The sequence below is a fragment of the Atractosteus spatula genome, chromosome 5 (assembly GCF_055471065.1).
Source record: "Atractosteus spatula isolate fAtrSpa1 chromosome 5, fAtrSpa1.hap1, whole genome shotgun sequence".
Lineage (NCBI taxonomy): Eukaryota > Metazoa > Chordata > Actinopteri > Semionotiformes > Lepisosteidae > Atractosteus > Atractosteus spatula.
In genome coordinates, this window is record NC_142710.1 from 46,169,209 (window position 1) to 46,189,691 (window position 20,483).

The window sequence follows — 20,483 nt, forward strand, 5'->3', positions numbered from 1 at the left end:
CACAATGCTTATTGACTTCAGTTTGATTTTAAGTCTGATATGGAGGGGACTACTGTATATTATAAAGGATATTTTGAAAAGACATATTTTGATATGTATAATCATTGTTTTGCACACATTTATATTTGTGTATGTGTTTGGGAAAGATTCCCGAAATTCTAAATGATAATTAAAATCTGTTTAAGGACAGATTCAAATCTTTATTCTGAAACTTGTGTTTGCTTTATTACCAGATGGGGGCAGCAAAGTCAGTACTGACCCATCATTGATTTATCCCTGCATTACCTGAGAACACACATGTATGTATCTAGAGGTGATAGTTGTATTTCAAAGCTTGAAAAACTTCCAGTGTTACTGTAGCTTCTTATTGTTTTGAATGCAGTGCATCTAAGATGCTGAAAAAATATTTAGTAAATTAATATTTTGTGTTATCCAGATTAAACTGTATTTAAGCATTAGAGCCAGTAATTGGTATTGGTTGTGTTATTTTATAGAAATGAGAAATAGTACAAATGAGAATCAAATTCAGGTTGTCAACTTTTTCATTTCTAATTAAAATAAAATCTTGGTTGTTGTACAGTCTTTTCCACAATCATGCCATTTGTTCAGTGCTAATCCGGTTAAGCTTTTACCAATATCCTTTTTGTGTTACTCTGCAAATTCTTTGTCTATGTAGTTACAATTTTGTTCTATTTTAAACTTGCACTTCAGACACAACATTGAGAGGATTTTATGAGATCACCTTTCAGTCACGTTCCAAAAGGGTAACTTTTGGAACTGATTTTTTTACTCGGAGGACGATGTCTGTAAGGTGATATTGCCACTGTACTACTAATGGGTTTCTTCTATTCTTGGGTGGTCTTGGCATACCTTTGTATTTTAAATTACCTGAAAAACATAAGTTCAAGTGAGTGCACCACTAAGACATAAATCTGGAACATAGTATAATATGAACAATATTATGAACAAGTGTTGGCATGCATTTTATGCAATCTGAAAAGAAAATAGGAATAAAAAAGTATTAGAAGTTATTCTGCTTGTTGTTAGATTTTAAAACATTACATGGTCGCTTTCAATTATAACAATTTCGAATCCTTGTGCTTTTACAAGGATTTTCTTTAATAACATTTGAACCATAATAATAGTACTTATTAAGTTCTAAATTACTTCATAGTGAGAGAAAGTGTAAATGTTTTACACATAATTTTGGAGTTTTTCATAGATATTGTTCCTGCCCTGGGTGTAATTCGAAAGCACAATAAGCAAAAGGCTGAAATAATCTTTGATTTGGTGAAGGTGAGTTTGTTTAGCTAAGCTAGTGCTGATTTCACTACTGCTTCTCTTAATTGTTCCTGTATGACAACTGGCTCTTAGGCACAAAATACATGTTCAAACATAGTTGTGCCTATTTTTATTTGTTAAAATGAATTGCTGATTGATAATTTTAACAATAAAGTCAGAAATTGTTTTGAATTATTTTGAGTTTTTCAGTCATAGACACAAACAACAGACCAGCAGTGTTATTGTTTAGAATGACACATTATTGTCTGAGTGCTTTAACTGGAAAAAGCTTTTAGAAACAGCTCAGACAGCTTAAGTCTGTTGCATAAAATCTAACAATCCATTCACAGTCCATACATGGAAATACCTTTTCAAAATGTGTTCTGTTTTCACTGGAAAGAGGCAAGTACTTAGAGAGAAGTCCAAATGCAAAGTAAACCAAAAGGCATTTCTTGTGCAAGCATGCTTTATTAAAGAACATAAACAGAGATTACACACAGTCTACTCTATTCATTAATCCTAACAGCGGGAGGTGGATTGCTATAAGAATAGAATAGAGTGCCTATGATTCATCGTCATGTAAAGATGATGAAGGTACAGTACATACTGTATCACAAATTATACAGCATTTCCCCTTTCCATCATCTGTGGTGCTGCTGTGAATGACTACTGAAACAAATGAGCAGCATCAGTAATTAGTTCATCAAGGCGTTAAATGCATATGGAACTTTACAAAGTTCCTGGGTGTTTGTTTTATCTTAAGAAAATGTACTTTGATGTGTCATTAATAAAACCATGTCAAGAAATTCTATGTTAAGCCTTCTTCTAACAGGTCGGTATATTTAGGTTTCAAAGCTAAGGCTCAAAATCATTATCACAGCAGCTCATCTGTATTTTAAACCAGTAAAAAGTTCAGCACCTGTTTGTTACACCAAAGACAAATATAGTTGGCTGCCTATTTGTTAGAATACAATTTAGCACCGGACATACTTTGTCTGGATTGTATCCCTCATGAAAATAATGAAAATGAGCACCAAGGCTGAAAAGCACCATTTGATCAACATTACCAGTTAATACTTGCATTTAAACTGTTTGACATATGGGATAAAATAAAAGTTTTAAAAGTTTTAATTTTTTATATACCAATTACATCATTCAAAATTGTAAATGCATTTTTGATTTAGTGTTCCATTCTAACCATAAAATAGATCCATTCCCACATATTGTGTGAAATGCATTTAAGGTGCACCTTTTTGTAAATCCTAAATCAAAAATACATACTGTATAGTGCAGTAAACTGACTTTTTATGTTTTCACAACCTTACATGGTTGAAAATTCTAATTTCTTTTACAAATGTTTTTCCATTACAATTTTATGAGATATGATCCAAGAATAATATTAGGACTTAAAAATACTTCCCCATCATGCACTAAAGACTCTAGAGATGCTTTTAACATCCTGTGTCTAATGCTGAGTGTCAGTGAGCTACATGCCAGAGCCTTCTTCGAAGTTAGATTCATTCTCATTCTGCTGAAATGAAAGAAGAAAGGGATCAGAAACATTTTACAGTTGTGAACTTTGAAAATGCAGATCTTCTTATGTATTTTGAGTTACTAGCTTATTCTTTGTTGGTTTGCACATTTGTAAAAACAGAATATATGTATTTTTTCTTTAGGAAGAGTTCAACTGTTTTAACTGTTTTGGGTATGCTGATGTTACTAAACAATACATAGAAAATTGTTCCAACCACTTTTTTCATAGTAATAAGCCAATGGAAACTATTCCACATAAGAAACTTTTCACTGCACATCTCTTTGTCTTACCTGTTGTTTCCCTGTTTTGGTTCCACCATTTTGTCCCAAGTTTAGGTTTTCATCCTATGAAGTAAGAAACCATACAGTAGCTCAGTTACCTTCATTTGTTGAATGGCAGTAAAATGGACTGCATTTGTCAGCAAAATATCTCTTTTTCATGTATGTATAAAATAAGTGCAGCAAAGAAGTGGTTGCCACAGATACAAAGCAAAATAACTTCTCAGGTAAAATTAAATTATGTCGAACAACGGAAAACGATTTTGTCTCCATACAATCAGAGCATTATTCAGATGTGCAGATATTTAAATGAATTAAGGGAATCCAAATACAGTATCTGGTCAGGGGATATTGATTAGTAATGCTTCTACAGCTGGGAAGGAGGCAGTCACACAGAAATCCTATAACACATTGTTTTACTCACATAGTCAGTCTTAGACTCAAGCAGCTCTTCTGGCTCATTTTCCTCAATGCTGCACCCTACTTCAGAACACTCTGGAGAGCGCTTCTCTCTGCCTCTGGTCAGAAAGTCAGTGGCAGAGGATTTTCTCAAAAGGGCTGAAAAACATTACAAAAACATCTTGCTAATTCCTTGGAATACTAACAGTATATCTTTTTGTGCATGTTGTTGTTGTCTTGTTTGGCATAAACCCTTTATTTTACTTTCGTGACACAAGATAGTTCATGTAAAATTCTCAAAACTAACTTTTCACAAAAATTCATAAATAAGTAACGGGAAATATCCAGAGATCTTTTCATTAAGAGAATGGACACTTAATGAATAAAATACAATATAGATTCCATATACTGTAGGCATACATATGTTCTAGTAATATATATATATAATGAACACCTTAATCCAGGAAATTGAATTGAAGACCAAAATTTAACTTAAATGATAAAACAAGATGTGGAAACCTTTTAAAACCAGTCAAATTTTCAGTTGAATTTGATGCTTCCAATGTGACATCCTCTGAATTGCTTTAAACTAAAATATGTAGTCTTGATACGCAGGTAGGCTCCCACATTTACAGAACTGTTCCACTTAATATCAGAATTAACAGAAATGCAAAGCTGCTGTCTTACCTGCTTCAGTGGTGATGTAGGTTGCAAGAACCATTATCAACAAGGGTAGGGCCATCTTTAATGTGGTTGCCATCTTCTCTTGTACAGTTCATTGATGTGTTCTCAAAGTCTTAGTACTTTGTACAGTACCTGTGCAGTAACCACGCCTCTGAAAGGAAGGAACTTTACAGGTCTAAATAAGCCTCACCCAAGTGGAATATAGCCAAAAAGATAATTCTTTCCAGATCTTACAACTGGTGTATTTTGCTTCTTTTTACTCTGGGAGCTGAAGACCAAGATCAAGGTTCATTAGTATTGGATGTTAGTACAGATCAATGGGAGGGACACAGCAAACTTTCAAATTTATGATACTGTTCACACACAATGACCTTCTTCAGTGCTGCATATATCAAATTCATAGAACTTTATTGACATAACCGAATCACAGTGTTGTCAAAGCGGAAATTGCCAATAAAAGATTTACAGAAGGAATATTAAATCAGGTTTCTCTGTTGCATTTTGTTTCCTCAAGCCTTTGTTAAAAAACATGAGTATAACTTCTATGTTTCTGTTTGAACTTAACTCACTGTATGGAAGCACTGAATTTTTCCACATTTTAAAACGTCAAATACATTTTTACAATACATGACATTTTAACAATCATTATTTTAAATGTCTTTACTTATTGAAACACCATAATAAAAAGTTACCTTTACTCCCATGCTTATACAGTTTCTGGGTCTCTCATTTTAGTATTTAAGGAATCCCTTGGTCAAAACCTAAGTCATTTTTCATAATGTGTGACTTTGATAAATTCAAACCATGTAAATCATAAATACATAAATCTTTTTATATTGGAAGAGCACATTGGTCACAGTCATACTATACTGTGCTATCTGCTGAACTGTCTTCAGAATCAAAGAATCCATAATAATTGTTTCATAGTTTAATTAACTAAATGTTTTTTCTTTTTTTTCTTCAGGAGCAATTCAACTGTTTTTAACCCTAGTGCCAGGAAGAGAGCCAAAAAAGTTTATTATGCAGAACATCAGATGTAACTGCGTAAAGTAACTACACAAACTGTGAAATACTGTACATTACAGAATTGTACATTATTACTTGTAGTACAAAAGACCCTACTTCAAGAACACTACTGCTTAGTTATAATAAAGTTACAGAATTCAAATTGTTAGCCAAGGAAGAGATACATACGATACTGTATTAGCTATATTTATTTTACATTTAAATTAGTTCTCTTCTTTTTTCATTCAAGCAGCTAAAATAGATACAACCTTAAATGAAAAACTCCTATACTCTAAAAAACAGTTTCAAGGCTCCCACAAGACAAAGGTAAGTGGAATTATTTTTTTATCTGTTCAGTCATATGTTGTGGATCTGATTATTGATTACTGGTGAAATGGAAAACTTCCCCATTTTCAGAATTAGCAGTGTAACGTATGGGAAAAGTCTGCTCTGATTAACACAATGCAAACATCTGAGAAACTATTTTTACCCAAATTGTAAAATTATGTTAATAGTCTGATTCATGCTTCATATACTTTCCTGAACATTTACATAATATAATTAGTTATATCCAATTTAATTAATATTCCACTCATTTAGATGCTTTGTGCTTTTTACAACATAAAACAATCCCTACCTCTGTGTAAATAAGCCTTTCTCTGAATCTTGGATTCTACACTAGTGTGGTTTATTACTGAGCCCTGTTATTTCTAGCTATCCCAGATTTCAGGTCCACTTATGCTGAACTAAAACAATTCGGCTCTTGTTAACCAGAGCAAAACAAATCTGATACTGAAGATTCTTTTGGATTATAAAGATTGGAAAATGATAACATGTTTCCCACACAAAGGGCCCTGTGATTTCAAGTATTCTGTTACTAGTAGAAATGTGTGTGGCAATTAAGAAGCAAGTAGGGGAGTTTGTGCTTGTATATAGGTGAGTGAATAGTTTAGAATTATTTGAAAGCCTACACCTAAAGCTACTAAATTAAATAAGCAGATTTTATTGATTTGATGTTTAATCAGCTCTCATAAATAGTATAGCTTTTGAGGGTAGGATCAAAGAGAAAGAAAAAGTAATTTTCTAATAAAGAGTTCATTATATGTTTATTTGTTGTCACCTTCTAAATTAATAAGTAAACAGTAATACATGAACAGTAATAATCACACATAAAGGAAACAGCAAATGTACAGTACAATCTGCCCTAAATCTTAATTTGCTACAGGAACTGGAAAATAAAAATTCAAAAGATGTAACTCTAATGACAATTGATCAGACCATTAAGATTCTAGCCCTAACAATTTCTTTTTGAATTGCTGTTGTCACATTTTTGTAGAGAGATTTGGGAACTTAAAACCTCAATTTTAGCAAGAAAGATAAAATGGAGAAAAACAAATTAGAGTAATTTGCTGAAGCTTAAGGTCATGGTACCTTTTCACAATAAGAATGGGGAGAACTGGGACCTGCTGTAAAAGACACACAGCACCTGTCTGGTTATGTGTACAAATTGAAATGTGTTTTCGAAGGAGCCAAACTGTTTTAGAGAAAAAAACCCATCAGTATTCTATGTCAAACTCCAGGGTGTGAACGTAAATACCCTTTTACATTTTTTAAAATTTTCAACGTGTATGTACTATATGTAATGTTTATAGCATACTGAAGTAACAATTAAGTAATTAATTAATAATTTATAGTGTATTTGTAACATTGGTAGTTTTCCAGGTTGATCAATATTGTTGTTCTTTTAACTCTTTAAGGCTTTTTGTGATTTGGAGACAACAGCTGAACATGATATTCTAAGTGAGGTCTTACTAATGCTAATAAGCCCCCCCCCCGTCCTTTGTGATACCCTGCCTGTATTGCCTGTATGTTATTTCTAAAAAATACTTTGAAAAGGTGCAGCCAAGTGAGAACGAGAAAAACCCAAAAGAATTTGGAAATTGACTAAGCAATTTAATCTGTGGGAAAAATCTGCTTCTGAGGAACGTGTCTTGTTTGTAAAACTATCCAAATACTAAAATCACCTCAGATAAATTCATAATCAGTTCTACAATTAATTATATCTTATATAATTCATATTCCACTGTACATTTTTTTTGTTTTTTTACAATATGAAATAATCCTTAATTTTAAATTAAAATTAATTTTCTCTAGCTCTTGAATTCTCTGCCATGACAGTTCATAACTGAAAACAAGGGAAAAGGTTATGAATGAGTAGAAGCCACATACCTTATCTTATGGTTGGTTGCTAGTAAGTCATATTTTGAAGGATTTCATCTGGCCATTTCTTGAAAGTTACTTGATTTCAACAAGAGCTGATTAATTTGTTCCCTACACTTAGCACACTCTGTGTAATAAAGCTGCCTTGAGATTTGAGTCCTAAATGTACTCCTTTAATTTCTACACCTGCTTTAAAGTCCTTGAATAATTATTGAATATAAAGTTATCCATTAGGTTCAGTTTGTCAAGACTTTGAATAACATTATGAAAGTCCCGTGCTGTTCAAGATTGCTTTAAATCAGCAGTTTTGATGTAAAACAGTACTGTGCCCACAACTTTAATTTCAAATTCTGCTGAAATGCATGCCTCTTACATTTCTACAGTATAAATGTATGTAAATAAATAAGTAAACATACCACTGTTATTGTCTCTAAAATTAGTTTTAGTTCTTTATTTGTTATTAATAAAGAGAAATATTGTAGTATTCCCAAGCTTTTAAATACAATAACCCATATTTGTCTAAATTAATCACATCTGTCCTACAAAACATTACATATACTGAAAGTTTATTTGTGATAATAAAAACATTTTAATGAAAAGTACACATCTGCACACAATTGAAAAAAAAAGAACAATTAAGTGGCATTTTGTTTAACATTAAAGATTAAAGGCCAGCAGATACACATCAAAACACAGATCTCTTTTAACTAAATACAAATGTAAATGTAAAAAAAGATTGTTCATATATTAAAAGGTAAAACTTATCATAGAAAAAATACCTTATTCTGGATTTTCAAGTTCCTTAATTAAGACATTTTCCTTGTACACTACTCTTTAGTAGTGTTGCATTTGTGTTGTATGAAAAAATGGTTTTCGTTGCGGGAGAGCATGCTGGAAGAAATTAAGTCTAACACAGTTCGCCTGTAATGTAGATTTAAAAAAAACACACACAGACCATTTTAAAATAGAATACATCCAAAAATTAACACTGTTATGATACTGTGTTACTGCAAACATGTTGTAAGACAAGTGTTTGGGAATTCTGGCAAATTCCCAAACAGTCCCCAAACAGTCCCAAACATACAGTATATTCAAACAGTCCTGGGTTGGCTCTGGCCCATAATGGATGTTTTTTTTATAAAAGGAAAGAAAGAATGAATCAAAGAATGCTACTGTACACTGACCAAAATTGCTACATGTTTTAAATCAATACAATTTACATCCAGTCCATTCATACCTTCTCAGCTGGCATTACAGAACATGGAAGGCACTGAATAAATCTTAAGTGTACAATATCTCCAATACAATACAATATCGCCATTGACATAGCTCTGTTTCACCACTTTTTTGTTTGTTTTAAAGTGAGTGTATGGACATGAAATTATCAGAATAATAAATTAAAATATTTGATATCATTTTACCAATTCCATAAACACACTTTGGATAATTCTCTGCACAGTGCAATAGCAGACATTTCCACAAGTCTCTGAATCTGTGAGATGTTTTGGTAGAACTGTTAATTATACTTCTTTTGTTATTTTGAATTTGCAAGGTGTACTGTCACAACTGATCCAGTTATTTACAGAAGTGCAATTGTCTGTATTTGTTAAATGTGGCAAAATATTATTTTAATGAACAGCAGAAGTATCAACAGTGGGGTCTGCTGTACACTTTTTAAAAATTTGTTGTGTACATGTACTGTACATGTTGAGAATACAGAATATATACAGTATATATTGAATTAATTATTTCTTATTTTCACATATTAATTCACTAAACTTATTAAACTATTCATACAGTATGTTGTGGAAATTCTGAATGCCATATGACTTCATTTGTTTAACCAGTGCAGGAACAGTCCAGTCTGGACAACATTCTGAGCTCTAGAGAATTATTGAAGGGTGAATATTATCTTAGCATTGTGATTACAGCCTGCTTCATATAATACTGTTTATATTGCCATTTTACCTGATGTTCTGTGGCATTACCGAGTATTGTATAGGAAAACTGCCTAACGCCTCTTTTTATTTTAAATTCTATTAGTTTAGGAATAATAATATTAACATATAATACATAACTAGTATACTCTTTATGCTTACGCCCTTTAAAACACAGGCACCATAAATATATTTCATACTATAGCATTTCAACATATAATTTAACTTTCACAGAAAGGTAAGTCAAAACTTCTTCTTTATTCTCCCTCCATAAAATATCATAAATAGTTTAGTAATCTTTAGGTTTTTACCTTTATGTGTCTGAAGAAGATTCAGTCTCACTTTGAATCTGTAGTCTCACTAACTTCTTGCAAATGCATGTAAGTCTCATAGATCCATGAATACTAAATATTTCAGGATGTAGATCTAAATCTTAGCACAAGTGAGTCTCACTGTCACTAAAGCTGCAAAAAACCACTGACAAGCTCCTGAAAAATTCATGTTTTTCCATGGTATGTTTGTTTTCTGATTGAATTTCATTGTCGTTTTTTATCCCTTCTCAGCTGTCTGCCTACTGTTATGAGCCTAGTATTTTCAGAAACCGAGATCACTGTCTGTGTTATATAGGCTGACTGATGATTTAAACAGATAAATGGTTTATGACGATAATGCCATCTCCTGGTGTGTGGTACAGTACATTAAGTATTTTAAGAACAAGTCTGGAGTAGAATCTTTTCCCAGTTTAGTGAGAACTTCTTGAATGAAAATCACTTTATTACATAAAACTGGGATTCTTGTTTCAGTTAAAGGGAGTGCTGTTGTCTGTAAGTTGCTTCAACTTAGTTGAGATAGCTAACACTCTGCAGACTTTCTGTACCATATATGTATACATGAGTAACACTCATCACATATGTTCCACAGATGGAAAACAACTTTTTAGACATCCTTCTCCTCCGGATTTAAAATAGATGTCCTTCTTAAATTTTCTTTCACTTTAATGAATTCTGGTGCGTTTTCTGATCTCTCTTCAAGATTTTCTTGTTCTTTTTCAAGCTGAAACACAGAGATTGCTTTGATCATTAAGAAAACAAATACAGATATGATTTATGTTAATACTTTCAATTCTGGTAAGTGTCCATTTTTTCTCGCTTAACACACTGATCTCTTAGAATATCTTGCCCATAATGTACATTTTCAATCTGCATACTGGATAAAATGTACCTGGACTGTTGGCCTTGTGTTTGACATATCACACTAGCTCGCCATACCTCCTCTAACCTCTTCTGTCTTTTGAGAAGTTCCTGCTCAAAGGGGGACTTCAGTCTTCTGGCTTCTTCTTCTTCTTTTTTCTGACGAATGTGCTGCTCTCGTTTCCTGTGCTCAAGTACTCGCTGGAGCTCTGGCTTGTTCTCGATTCCCAAACCCCTGCCATGAAAGAAACAAGAGTGTTACAGTCACCACCCTCTCCTACAAAGGGCACTCCAAACTTCTCATCTTAGTATTTTTAGTTATTAGCTGCATTACTTCCTAGTGTGCCTTGTTTTAGCTTCCCTATTTAAGTTTACTCCTTCCTGCCTTTGGGGCTCAGCTTTGGTACATGGTAGCTCGATGGCCCATCTAGTACCAGGCTTCGGAGGAAACCTGAGGGCATAGGCCTGTTTACACTCCCCCAGAGGGAAGGGAATGGAGTCCTGTATTTCCTGGATTCATAGATTCTTGTCTCGTCATGTGTTCCTGTTCGACTGTGTCTCCTGTTGGATCTCCCGGCAATGGACTGCTTCCTCTCTCCCCTTTGAACCTCCTTGGATATGTTTCCTTTCGGATATTCCCCGCACTTCTGCACGAACTTCCCTACTCCACTGTGAGCACCAATAAACCCCATGTGTCACCCCTGAACCCGGTCTATGGTCCGCCTCGCATATGGTCTAAACACCATCCTCAATGGGAGACCAACCTGGCTCCCGTGCCAAAGAGTGTATTATATGTTATAGTGTAGCAGCCATACTACAAATCCATAATTCCTGAGATATTATAATCACAACATCCTGGAGAGCTGTGGGACCTTGATTCATTGGACATCACCTAGATATTTTCTTAAGGACTATGTTGTGATTCTGTTGTCTCTGTTATGTGTATTTAACAATTTGTGTACTGTTAATGGTGTGTGTCATCTCTCTATTTTTGGGGTTTTGTGAGAAACAAGGAGAAACTCCTGAAGTGAGTCATACAGTGCCATGCAAAAGTATTCACCCCTCTTGGACTTTTTCACATTTTATTGTGTGACAGCATGGGACCATGACGTATTTAACTAAGAATTTGTGCCACTCATCAACACAAAGTACTCTATAATGCCAAAGTGAAAAAAAATCCAGACATTTTACTAAATTAATTAAAAATAAAGACCAGAAAATAATTGAATGCATACATACTGTATAGACCCCCCTCCCAGAGTTAATACTTGGTAGGACCACCTTTGGCAGCAATTACAGCTGTGAATCTCTTTGGGTAAGTCTCTATCAGCATTGCACATCTTGACACTGGAATCTTTGCCCATTCTTGGCAAAATTGCTCAAGCTCCATCAAGTTGGATGGGGACCGTTTGTCAACAGCAAAGTTTAAGTCATTCCACAGATGCTCAATCGTACAGCTTCACTGTAAGGATGGTGTTCTCAGTGTAATGTGCTGCACCAAACATAAAGTTCAATTTTGGTCTCTTCAGACCATAGAATCTTCCATAGAAATTGTTGAGTCTCTCACATGCCTTTGGGCAAACTCCAGGCGAGATGTGATATGAGTTCTTTTCAACAAAGGCTTTCTTCTTGCCACCCTTCCATACAAGCCAGATTTATGAAGTGTGCGTGGTATTGTTGTCTCAGTTTTGCACAGTTTCTCCCATCTCTGTCATGGAGGACTGTAACTCCTTTAGAGTTGGTGTAGGCCTCTTGGTGGCCTCCCTTATAATGGTTTTTCTTACCCGGACACTCAGTTTTGGAGGAAGGCCAGTTCTGGGCAGATTCACAGTTCCATATTTTCTCACCTTTTTAATGATGGACTTCACAGTGCTTTGAGGTATATTCAATGCCTTGGAAATGTTCTTATATCCTTGCCCTGTCTGGTCATTTCAAGAACCTTGTCTCAGATCTGCTTGGAATGTTCCTTGGTCTTCATGGAATAGTGTTTCCTTGGAAATGCACTAAGTGGGGAAGCTCCCAGACACAGGTGTATTTATTCTGAAATCATCCAAAACACATCAACTGCACACAGGTGGACTCCAGTCAAGTGATTATGTGACATCAAGTAATTAGTTGGTTACTTCAGAGGTAATTTACAGTAGGTATGTCAAAGCAAGGGAGTGAATACTTATGAATTCAATTATTTTCTGGTTTTTATTTTCAATTTAGAAAAATGACTGTTTTTGTTCACTTTGACATTATAGAGTACTTTGTGTTGATGAGTGGCAAAAATTCTCAGTTAAATACATCCTAGTTCCATGCTGTAACACAATAAAATGTGATAAAGTCCAAGGGGGGTAAATACTTTTGCAAGGCACTGTATATGGTGGAGTTGGATGGAGTGGCAAGTGAATCAGAAAACATCATTGCCATGCTGCCTTGCCTGGTCTCTAACATCAAGGATGTGCAGAGCTTTGTGTGGCAGCTTTGTGCTGCATTACCACTGCATTGTAAAAGATATTGACTGGCAAAAAGGACTCTCAGTCAGATAGAGAGCCTGTTTTGGAGCCTCAAAAGTGACACTGACCTAGTCCTCTGTCCTGGATTACCCAGATCCCAAGCCGGGACACAAATTAGAGTGATGATGTTATGAGGAGATCAGAATATTACTCTCACATTTTTGTTCAAGGGGAAGGTGATTGGAATAATTTAGCCTGGCTCTGAATAAAGCAAAATTGAATTATTGTGAGTCATAGTCAGACTGGGTCATGACTTGAGGCTGTGAAGCTCTCCCACTCTCATCTACAATATACAGTATGAGAATCACTTCTTTCTCCACACTTCAACTTCAAGGATCCAGAATGTCAGATGGCTTGCTGAATGACGTCTACGAGATTGAGCACTATGCTGGGGTAAAGCACCTAAATATGGGCATACCCTCACATAAGACGTGCAGAAGGAGAGTGCAAGCCTTGCATATTAAAGCGGTCAAGGAAGGCGTCACATGGGCTGGGACAGAATTCCACAAGACAGCATGTGCAACCTGATGCAAAGCATGTATCCACTTAGTTACAGTATGTATTGCTTTGAAAGGCCGCACACTCCTAACTTGACTTGTAGACCCCTTTCTGATTAACTTTTTTAATAACAAATATTATTCAGCTTTAAGAATTTGCCTTTCTTCAAGAATTTGGTGTCTTTAGGTGCTCAATATATTTACATATGACTCCTAATATAGCAGACTAATGATGACATCAATCAATCTGCCTATCTAAACACAGTAGGAGAGTCCATATTCCATGAAGAAGAATAATGCAATAGCAATGTCAGTAATGAAATCACTCACTTTCACAAGGCAGGCCACAATTCATAACAGGAAACAGCCCATGAAAATTCACTCTTGGACTCTGGCCTTTTTTCAGTTCTCAGTGCTAGTCCTGGAAAACTGTATTATGCTGCTAGATAGTAGAATGATCTCCCAGTCTTTATCAGATCGTATAAATCTGCCAGAACTTTCAGAACCTGTCTTAAAACTCATTTTTTACTCTAACATTTAATTCTGTTCAATTTATTATTTGATTTTGTATACCTCTGTTTTATTTTTAAAAATTTTAGATAGTCTTATACAGGTAAAAGGCCTCATAGTACGTAAAGTTTATTACTATATACACAACTCACTGTTCATGTGTTAATATAACAGATATGACTGAAAGATGGGCTTTGTTTCTTATAAATTGTTTTGCAACTGGGGATATGCTTTCAGGAGGTTTTATATTAATCAATTTTCTAATCCATTCTTTTGAATCAGGGTCACAGGGTTCTAGCCCTTCCATCTGTATAAATGGGGACCAGCATTGCTAAACTTGGGTCAGACAAACGTGATGTTGAGTAAGAAACTAGAATTAATGTATATACTTCTGACCCCCAGAGGGCAGTCATGTCCTATTAATGTAGCCAGAGAATGGAGAAAAATGTCACAATTTCAAACATAATACAGATTCTTTCCAAATTCTGCAGAGTTCATTAATTTTAGGTGTAATCTATATTGCATGAAGATTACATTTTAGATTTTGTATATGCTATGTGAACAATGAAAAAGATTATGTCGTAGGGGAAATAAGGCAGCGATATCATTGTAGTTTTCTATCACGTGATCATTGAGCTGAGTAAGTGCCAGTACATTATCAAGCCCTACAGAGGTACTAATAACACAGCACAGAAGTGATTGCTGTGCAAATAGCTGACAGACTCAGAATAAAGGGAAGAAAAATAATGGTAGTATTTCCAAGGCTGCATTGCTATTGTGTCTGTTGCTTGATGTAAGCCACAGAGTTCTAGTCCATTTATTTACTGAGTGTGCATTTGGACATCAGAGTGTAAATGCTCTTTGAATATGTATGTAACACAGTCTGTAAACTCTGACATTGATTTAGTTCAACACTGTATCTCTTATTATTTTGTTTTATTTTGAAAACAGCCTTATGCTGGGTAACTAGCATTGGTGTAGCACATTACAGCGTTATACTCTAAATAGCACCCTTCCTTAATTATCCATGATTGAGTTGCAGACCTCATGTCCTTGATTTCCTTTAATTTCTCTTAACCACTGCCACCGGGTCCTGTTTCAACAGTGCGAAAAAGATCCTGGAAACACCATCTTTAAGCAAAACTAAACAAAGTTCTGAGCAGCTTGATTAAGAAACACACTGGCTTCAAGGGTGGGTTGACTCTATAACCTAGATGCTCACTTAGAAGTAGGACCACGACTCTGTAAGCCAGCGCCTCAGCTTTAGGGAGCCTGAAGATTAGGTACAGTGTACTGTGCTGCCCAGGGACCCACTCTGTAGGAACTCAGGAGTGAATTATTGTTCTGGATTTGTGTCTGCAAAATAACTATTTGTTATTGTGCTTTTTTTGTCTTCTCCTGGCTAAGTGCATGATAGAGAACTGTAGTGTTGGTAATGTGGCAGTGGGTGAATGAATGTTTTAAGTGATAGATGTTACACTGTCTTGTTTCTCGCAATAAACAGGAATGCCACTGCCCCTTGTGGGCACATAGTATCATTGACATTACTGCAAAATTTTAATTTGCTTCTTAAAGGACCAGTCAGTAATACAAAATATATAAAAGGAAGGTTACAGATGATTTATTTATGAAATATCCTTTTACACTATTTTTTTCTGTAAAGCATAGACAAGATATTTCTATCTTCCTGGTGGTGTACTGGTGAACAGAAGAATTTCATTGTCAGGTTGGGGCCTCACTGACAGCAGAACCCCCTGAGGAATGCATGGTGGGAGAGTTGTGATATCAGTCAGGGGAGTATGTGGAAAACTCATCAAGAATATTAAAGGAAATAGGGCTTTATTTGTTTTAATTAAGATAGCATGGCTTTATTATTTTTTAATTTTGGTTTTGTTGAACAAGAAACAGAACACAAGAAAAAAAGTTTAAAACACATGGCAATTAAAGAAAAAAATGCCTCCGCCTATCTGACTCTGGAGAAAAGAGCATGATATAATCACAGTCCTGTTTCAGTATTTTCTCTAATTAAGCTGCTCCTGCTTAATATGTTGTGAGATTTAATAAACAAAAATATAAATCATATTTAAGTTTTCTTTCCTATGTAGCCTTGAAAAAGAATAGAAATTAAAATAAAAAGTTGTTAACACTCATTGGTGATAGTAAAAGTGATGTTTTTTTGCTCCAAATGTCATCCAGAAATCACAGTCTGGTCTAAACATCTGATGAAACACTTATGTAGTGCTATAGCTTAATTTCCCTCGACAATTTAACTACTCCCAGCACCTCTTATCTCCCCTCAGAGAGTGGTGTCCACAATGTGCCTTTGGTAGTTTAGCCTTCTGCTAGATCACATAGCACAATAAACCTGTGACCGCATTACTACACATGTACTGTAACTGCTCACATGGTGAGCTTCCAGTCTTCCTCCCAGTTGCAAAGGAGTGCATTTCAAGGTAATAATAAAAGACTAATCATTGACAAATGTGATTAGGATGTGATTAATTTGCACAGTGCTAAGTGTTGAGGTATTTTAGTCCCTTATCATTGCTAAGGCATATAAAATGTAAACATTACAAAATGTTCAAATAAACTGCTAATATATACTTCTTTAAAGAGTTTCACAAGGTTTCAGCTCCATATGATGGTAATGCTTTTATTATCTAGGAACAGCTGAAGTATCTAAGAATAACACCTTCATTATGGCATATTTTCACAGACATGTTATGACCAACAATCCAAAGTTTTACCTATTTCGGTCATTTAGACCAATATTAATCATAATAAAAGCAGTATAAAATAACTTTTGATGAAAAAGAGGACTGGTGAATGTAACTTTACCTGACTGTATCATGCCTATTCTTACCAGTCTTGTTGCTTTCAGCTAGTCTGTGCTTTCCAGGCACTGCTCTACATTACCTTCTAACTTGTGCTAAGCCTGGCAAGGGAACTCTGAGTGTCTGCAGCATAAAGACCTCTCTGTTGCACTGACACGGAAATGTCTGATCCCCCACTTTCTGACAGAGAAGTATATAGTGCCCTGGTTGTGAGTGTGCTTGGCAGGTGGTTGGAACTCTGAGAGTCTGTTTCAGATCTATGGCATTGCAGCACTGCATTACCTAGCAACAGCCATGGAGAACTGAAAGACACTGTATTGACACCGTGTTACTATTAGGATGGCAGATCCTGAATATTGTTAAGAAGACTGACAATGATCAGCACGATGATAGAACTCAGATTCTGTTTTTACCTTAGTCAAGTAACTTTTCAACTCTGCGATAACCAGTAACTTTATGGCTATCTCCACACACCTGTATTTAATGTGGAAATAAATGCTGTACCTTGATATACTTGTGCCTTCCTCAGACACCAACAGATATTATCATTAACTTTATTTTCTTCCAAGATTCTTTCTTGGCAAGATTTTATATTAGTTTAAATCTGTTTACAATTATTATTTCCGCAGGGTGCTGTCGAGCTCCACACACTTTTCCTGCCACTAGTGTCAAAGTCTTTTAATACTTCAATATTTACATTTATAGTTATAGTATAGACATCCTTTAATGCACTTAATAGGACTTGCAACAAATTGAATTGGTGTTTTATTTCCATCGAATTAATAGATTACAGCTGCCAAATTTGGAACATGTAGTTTGTTAAATGTTTTAAAGTCTGCAGAGATTAAGGCATTACAATATTCAATCAATATTAATATACAATCATTAAAGGATTGTCACTTGAGCAGAGTGACACAATGATTGCATGAGCATCTTATAGACAAATAGAACTTGAAGATTAACTTGAATACATGCAGTAGATTAAATTATATAGGATTTGGACACACTGCTTTAATACATGTACAGGAGATAAAACACAAACTATACAATTTAATTTATTTAATAGAATGTACTGTATAGATGGTATAAAGATAATCTGAAAGCTAATAGCCAATCCTTCAACACTGGAGGAAGAAAAGCCCGCTGTTACAGAGTGATTATAAATGGCAATGACAACACTCGGATTTTGGAAAAGCAGTTGCCAAGGTGAAATGCCTTAGAGAGGTATAGTTAGACACGGGAGCTTGTTTGAAAGAAAACGAGTGTCATGGCTCACTGTATGTGAACTTTAATTCAAATATGTAATTTTAAACATAAGGGAACCATTTATGTACACGTCTAATTACTATTTATGTGGAAACAGGAAAGTGCTTAGTGTCTTAAGGCTGTTTGATGTTGAATTTCTAGCTGCCTTTAACAAGATATGTCAGCCACATACTGTATGTACAGTACTTTTTGGGACCAAATTTGTCACAAAATTAGAACTTTTATTTTTGTCTGATTTATTGAAGTTAAACAGCACAAAATTAGCTTAAATTAGATTTTAATAATCTTATTTTTCAAATTACTAAGTTAAGTGAAAATAATTTCTTGTAAAAGCAGTTCCTAAATGAATTATTTTCATTTGCAAGCATTCTATAGCAGTTAATATTAAAAGTCTGTTTTGCATTTTTAAGTTTTAAGTTTTAAATGTTGTTACATTTATATAGTAGATCTTTCTTATTGACCTACTGTATAAATACTGTATAAAACACAAATATTAAACACATGATTTTACCCAGTCAATACCTACCAATAAGCTGTTTCAATATATTGTATAAAGTGGAATTTATGTATAAAAGATCCTACATTATTATTATTACATTTTCTTCTTCTTAAACATAAAAAGTAGTTTCACACTACTGGAAAATGCATCAATAACTGAGTAATCACTAAACTGAGAATCAATAACTAAGTAGCATACTCTAGCTGTGATGTTTGGTATGACAGTGTAAACTCATGACTGAACAATTCTTGTAAAACCTTGGAGAAATCCATGTCACCCCAGTCTTGTTTTTAAACTGAAATAAAAAAAAACTAAAAAATTTTCAATCAGTACTGATCTGATTTAGCTAAACATAACTAATAATTCCATTAATTATTGGAGAACACACCCTATTCTGGTGCCAGTTGTTTCTACATTAAGATTACATCGTATTTTAGGAGCTTTAGTGACTTTGACTTTGAATTCTGATTTTTCTAGTGTTTTCATTTTATTTTAGTCTAACTGGATTTTAATGTTTCATGTAGATCCCTTTTTTTTAAAGATTAGAGTTTCTTCATTTGTCATTGAATAGAAGTATCTATATAATAGATGCTATAAGGTAGCATCTGTATAATTAAGGCTAATCTTTCATATTACATTGTTTAAATTGCTATTTAAACATTGTCAAGTGCATCCAGAGCTATGCACATGAGACTGTATTGTTTTAGCTAATATAGTGTGGTACAGAATATTACCTTTTATGATTCATCAGCAGCTCCCTGTGAAGTTCCTGGTGGCTTTTAGAAGCTTTCACTGGATTATGTAGCTTTTTGGGTTTGATTAGATCATCACCTCCTTCCATATAGGCTGGCTGAGCCACAGGACTCCCATGTGTATGATGATCCCTCTGCAGACCTGTGTAGGTGGACCCTGTGGAGAGACAGGTGTCAGGATATTGAGAACATTACACGTGGTGTGTGTGTAAACTCCAGGCACTGCACCCAACTTGAACATGAGAAAGACAAGGGGTCCCATTGCGTAGTACCAACAGGGCTTACAGCTGTTACAAAGACATTGTCATATAAGCTGCACAGGTAAATAACAAAAACACAGATATTGTAGATAATTTGTCAGGTAACAGAACCCATGCATGAGTCAGTTACAGAAGTGATGTTACCCCCTCTGAAATCTAGACAGTGTGAAACTCTGCCGCAGCAGAGGAGCTGGTTTTTTTATGTGTAGACCAGTTATCCACTACCCTGGGAGGGGCGCTGTGCTTGGAGCTTGTAAGCAACTGGGAATAAATTCCAGCAGGAGCAGGGAGAGCTGCATACATTACACATCCAGGGTCAGCTTTCAGGGTTTTGTTGTTTTTTAATGATAATATCAATATCTATTTGTTTCACAATGCTGGAAACCAAACCTATCTGAATAGATTTCAAATTATGAAACCATCAAAGTTAAACACCATCTGAACTAAAACTGAAACGAGTACCTTGTAAGTCACATACACGGGCTTCAATGATCCAGATAAGAACTCTCATACTAAGCCCTAATAAGTTCCAAACTACTTTGGGCTTCATGTACACAAAGTAGAGTTTGTAGTCTCTTTAGACAGTTGTACTCGCTGGTGTCCTGAAATAGGCATAGTTAATTAATATTCACATTCCTATTATATTATTATACTGTAGTTTCCTAAGATGTATTGTTTATGAAATGAGGATACAATAAACTCAATAGGTGGTGTTTTAAAGAGTTCTGTGGTCCATAGTTTGGAAGTTACAAATCTGTACAATCCATCAATTTGAAAAAAACATACACTCTTTTTTATTTCTTAAGCTACAATAGAGAAGGTTGTGACAAAAAAAA

At 34.7% G+C, this 20,483-nt stretch overlaps 1 protein-coding gene across 3 annotated transcripts in view; it reads right to left on the minus strand.

Moving 5' to 3' along the window:
* Positions 1–7,950: 7,950 nt before the first annotated feature.
* LOC148835165 (actin-associated protein FAM107A) overlaps positions 7,951–20,483 on the minus strand; it is a 52,881-nt gene continuing 40,348 nt past the window's right edge. For all 3 annotated transcript variants that reach the window (XM_088916500.1, XM_088916502.1, XM_088916501.1), the window contains 3 exons: positions 19,370–19,544; positions 10,607–10,763; positions 7,951–10,391 (listed from right to left, as the gene is read on the minus strand). In XM_088916500.1, coding sequence (XP_088772626.1) covers positions 10,275–10,391; positions 10,607–10,763; positions 19,370–19,544 — 449 coding nt within the window. In that variant the 3' untranslated portion in view covers positions 7,951–10,274. The remainder of the gene's footprint in view (positions 10,392–10,606; positions 10,764–19,369; positions 19,545–20,483) is intronic.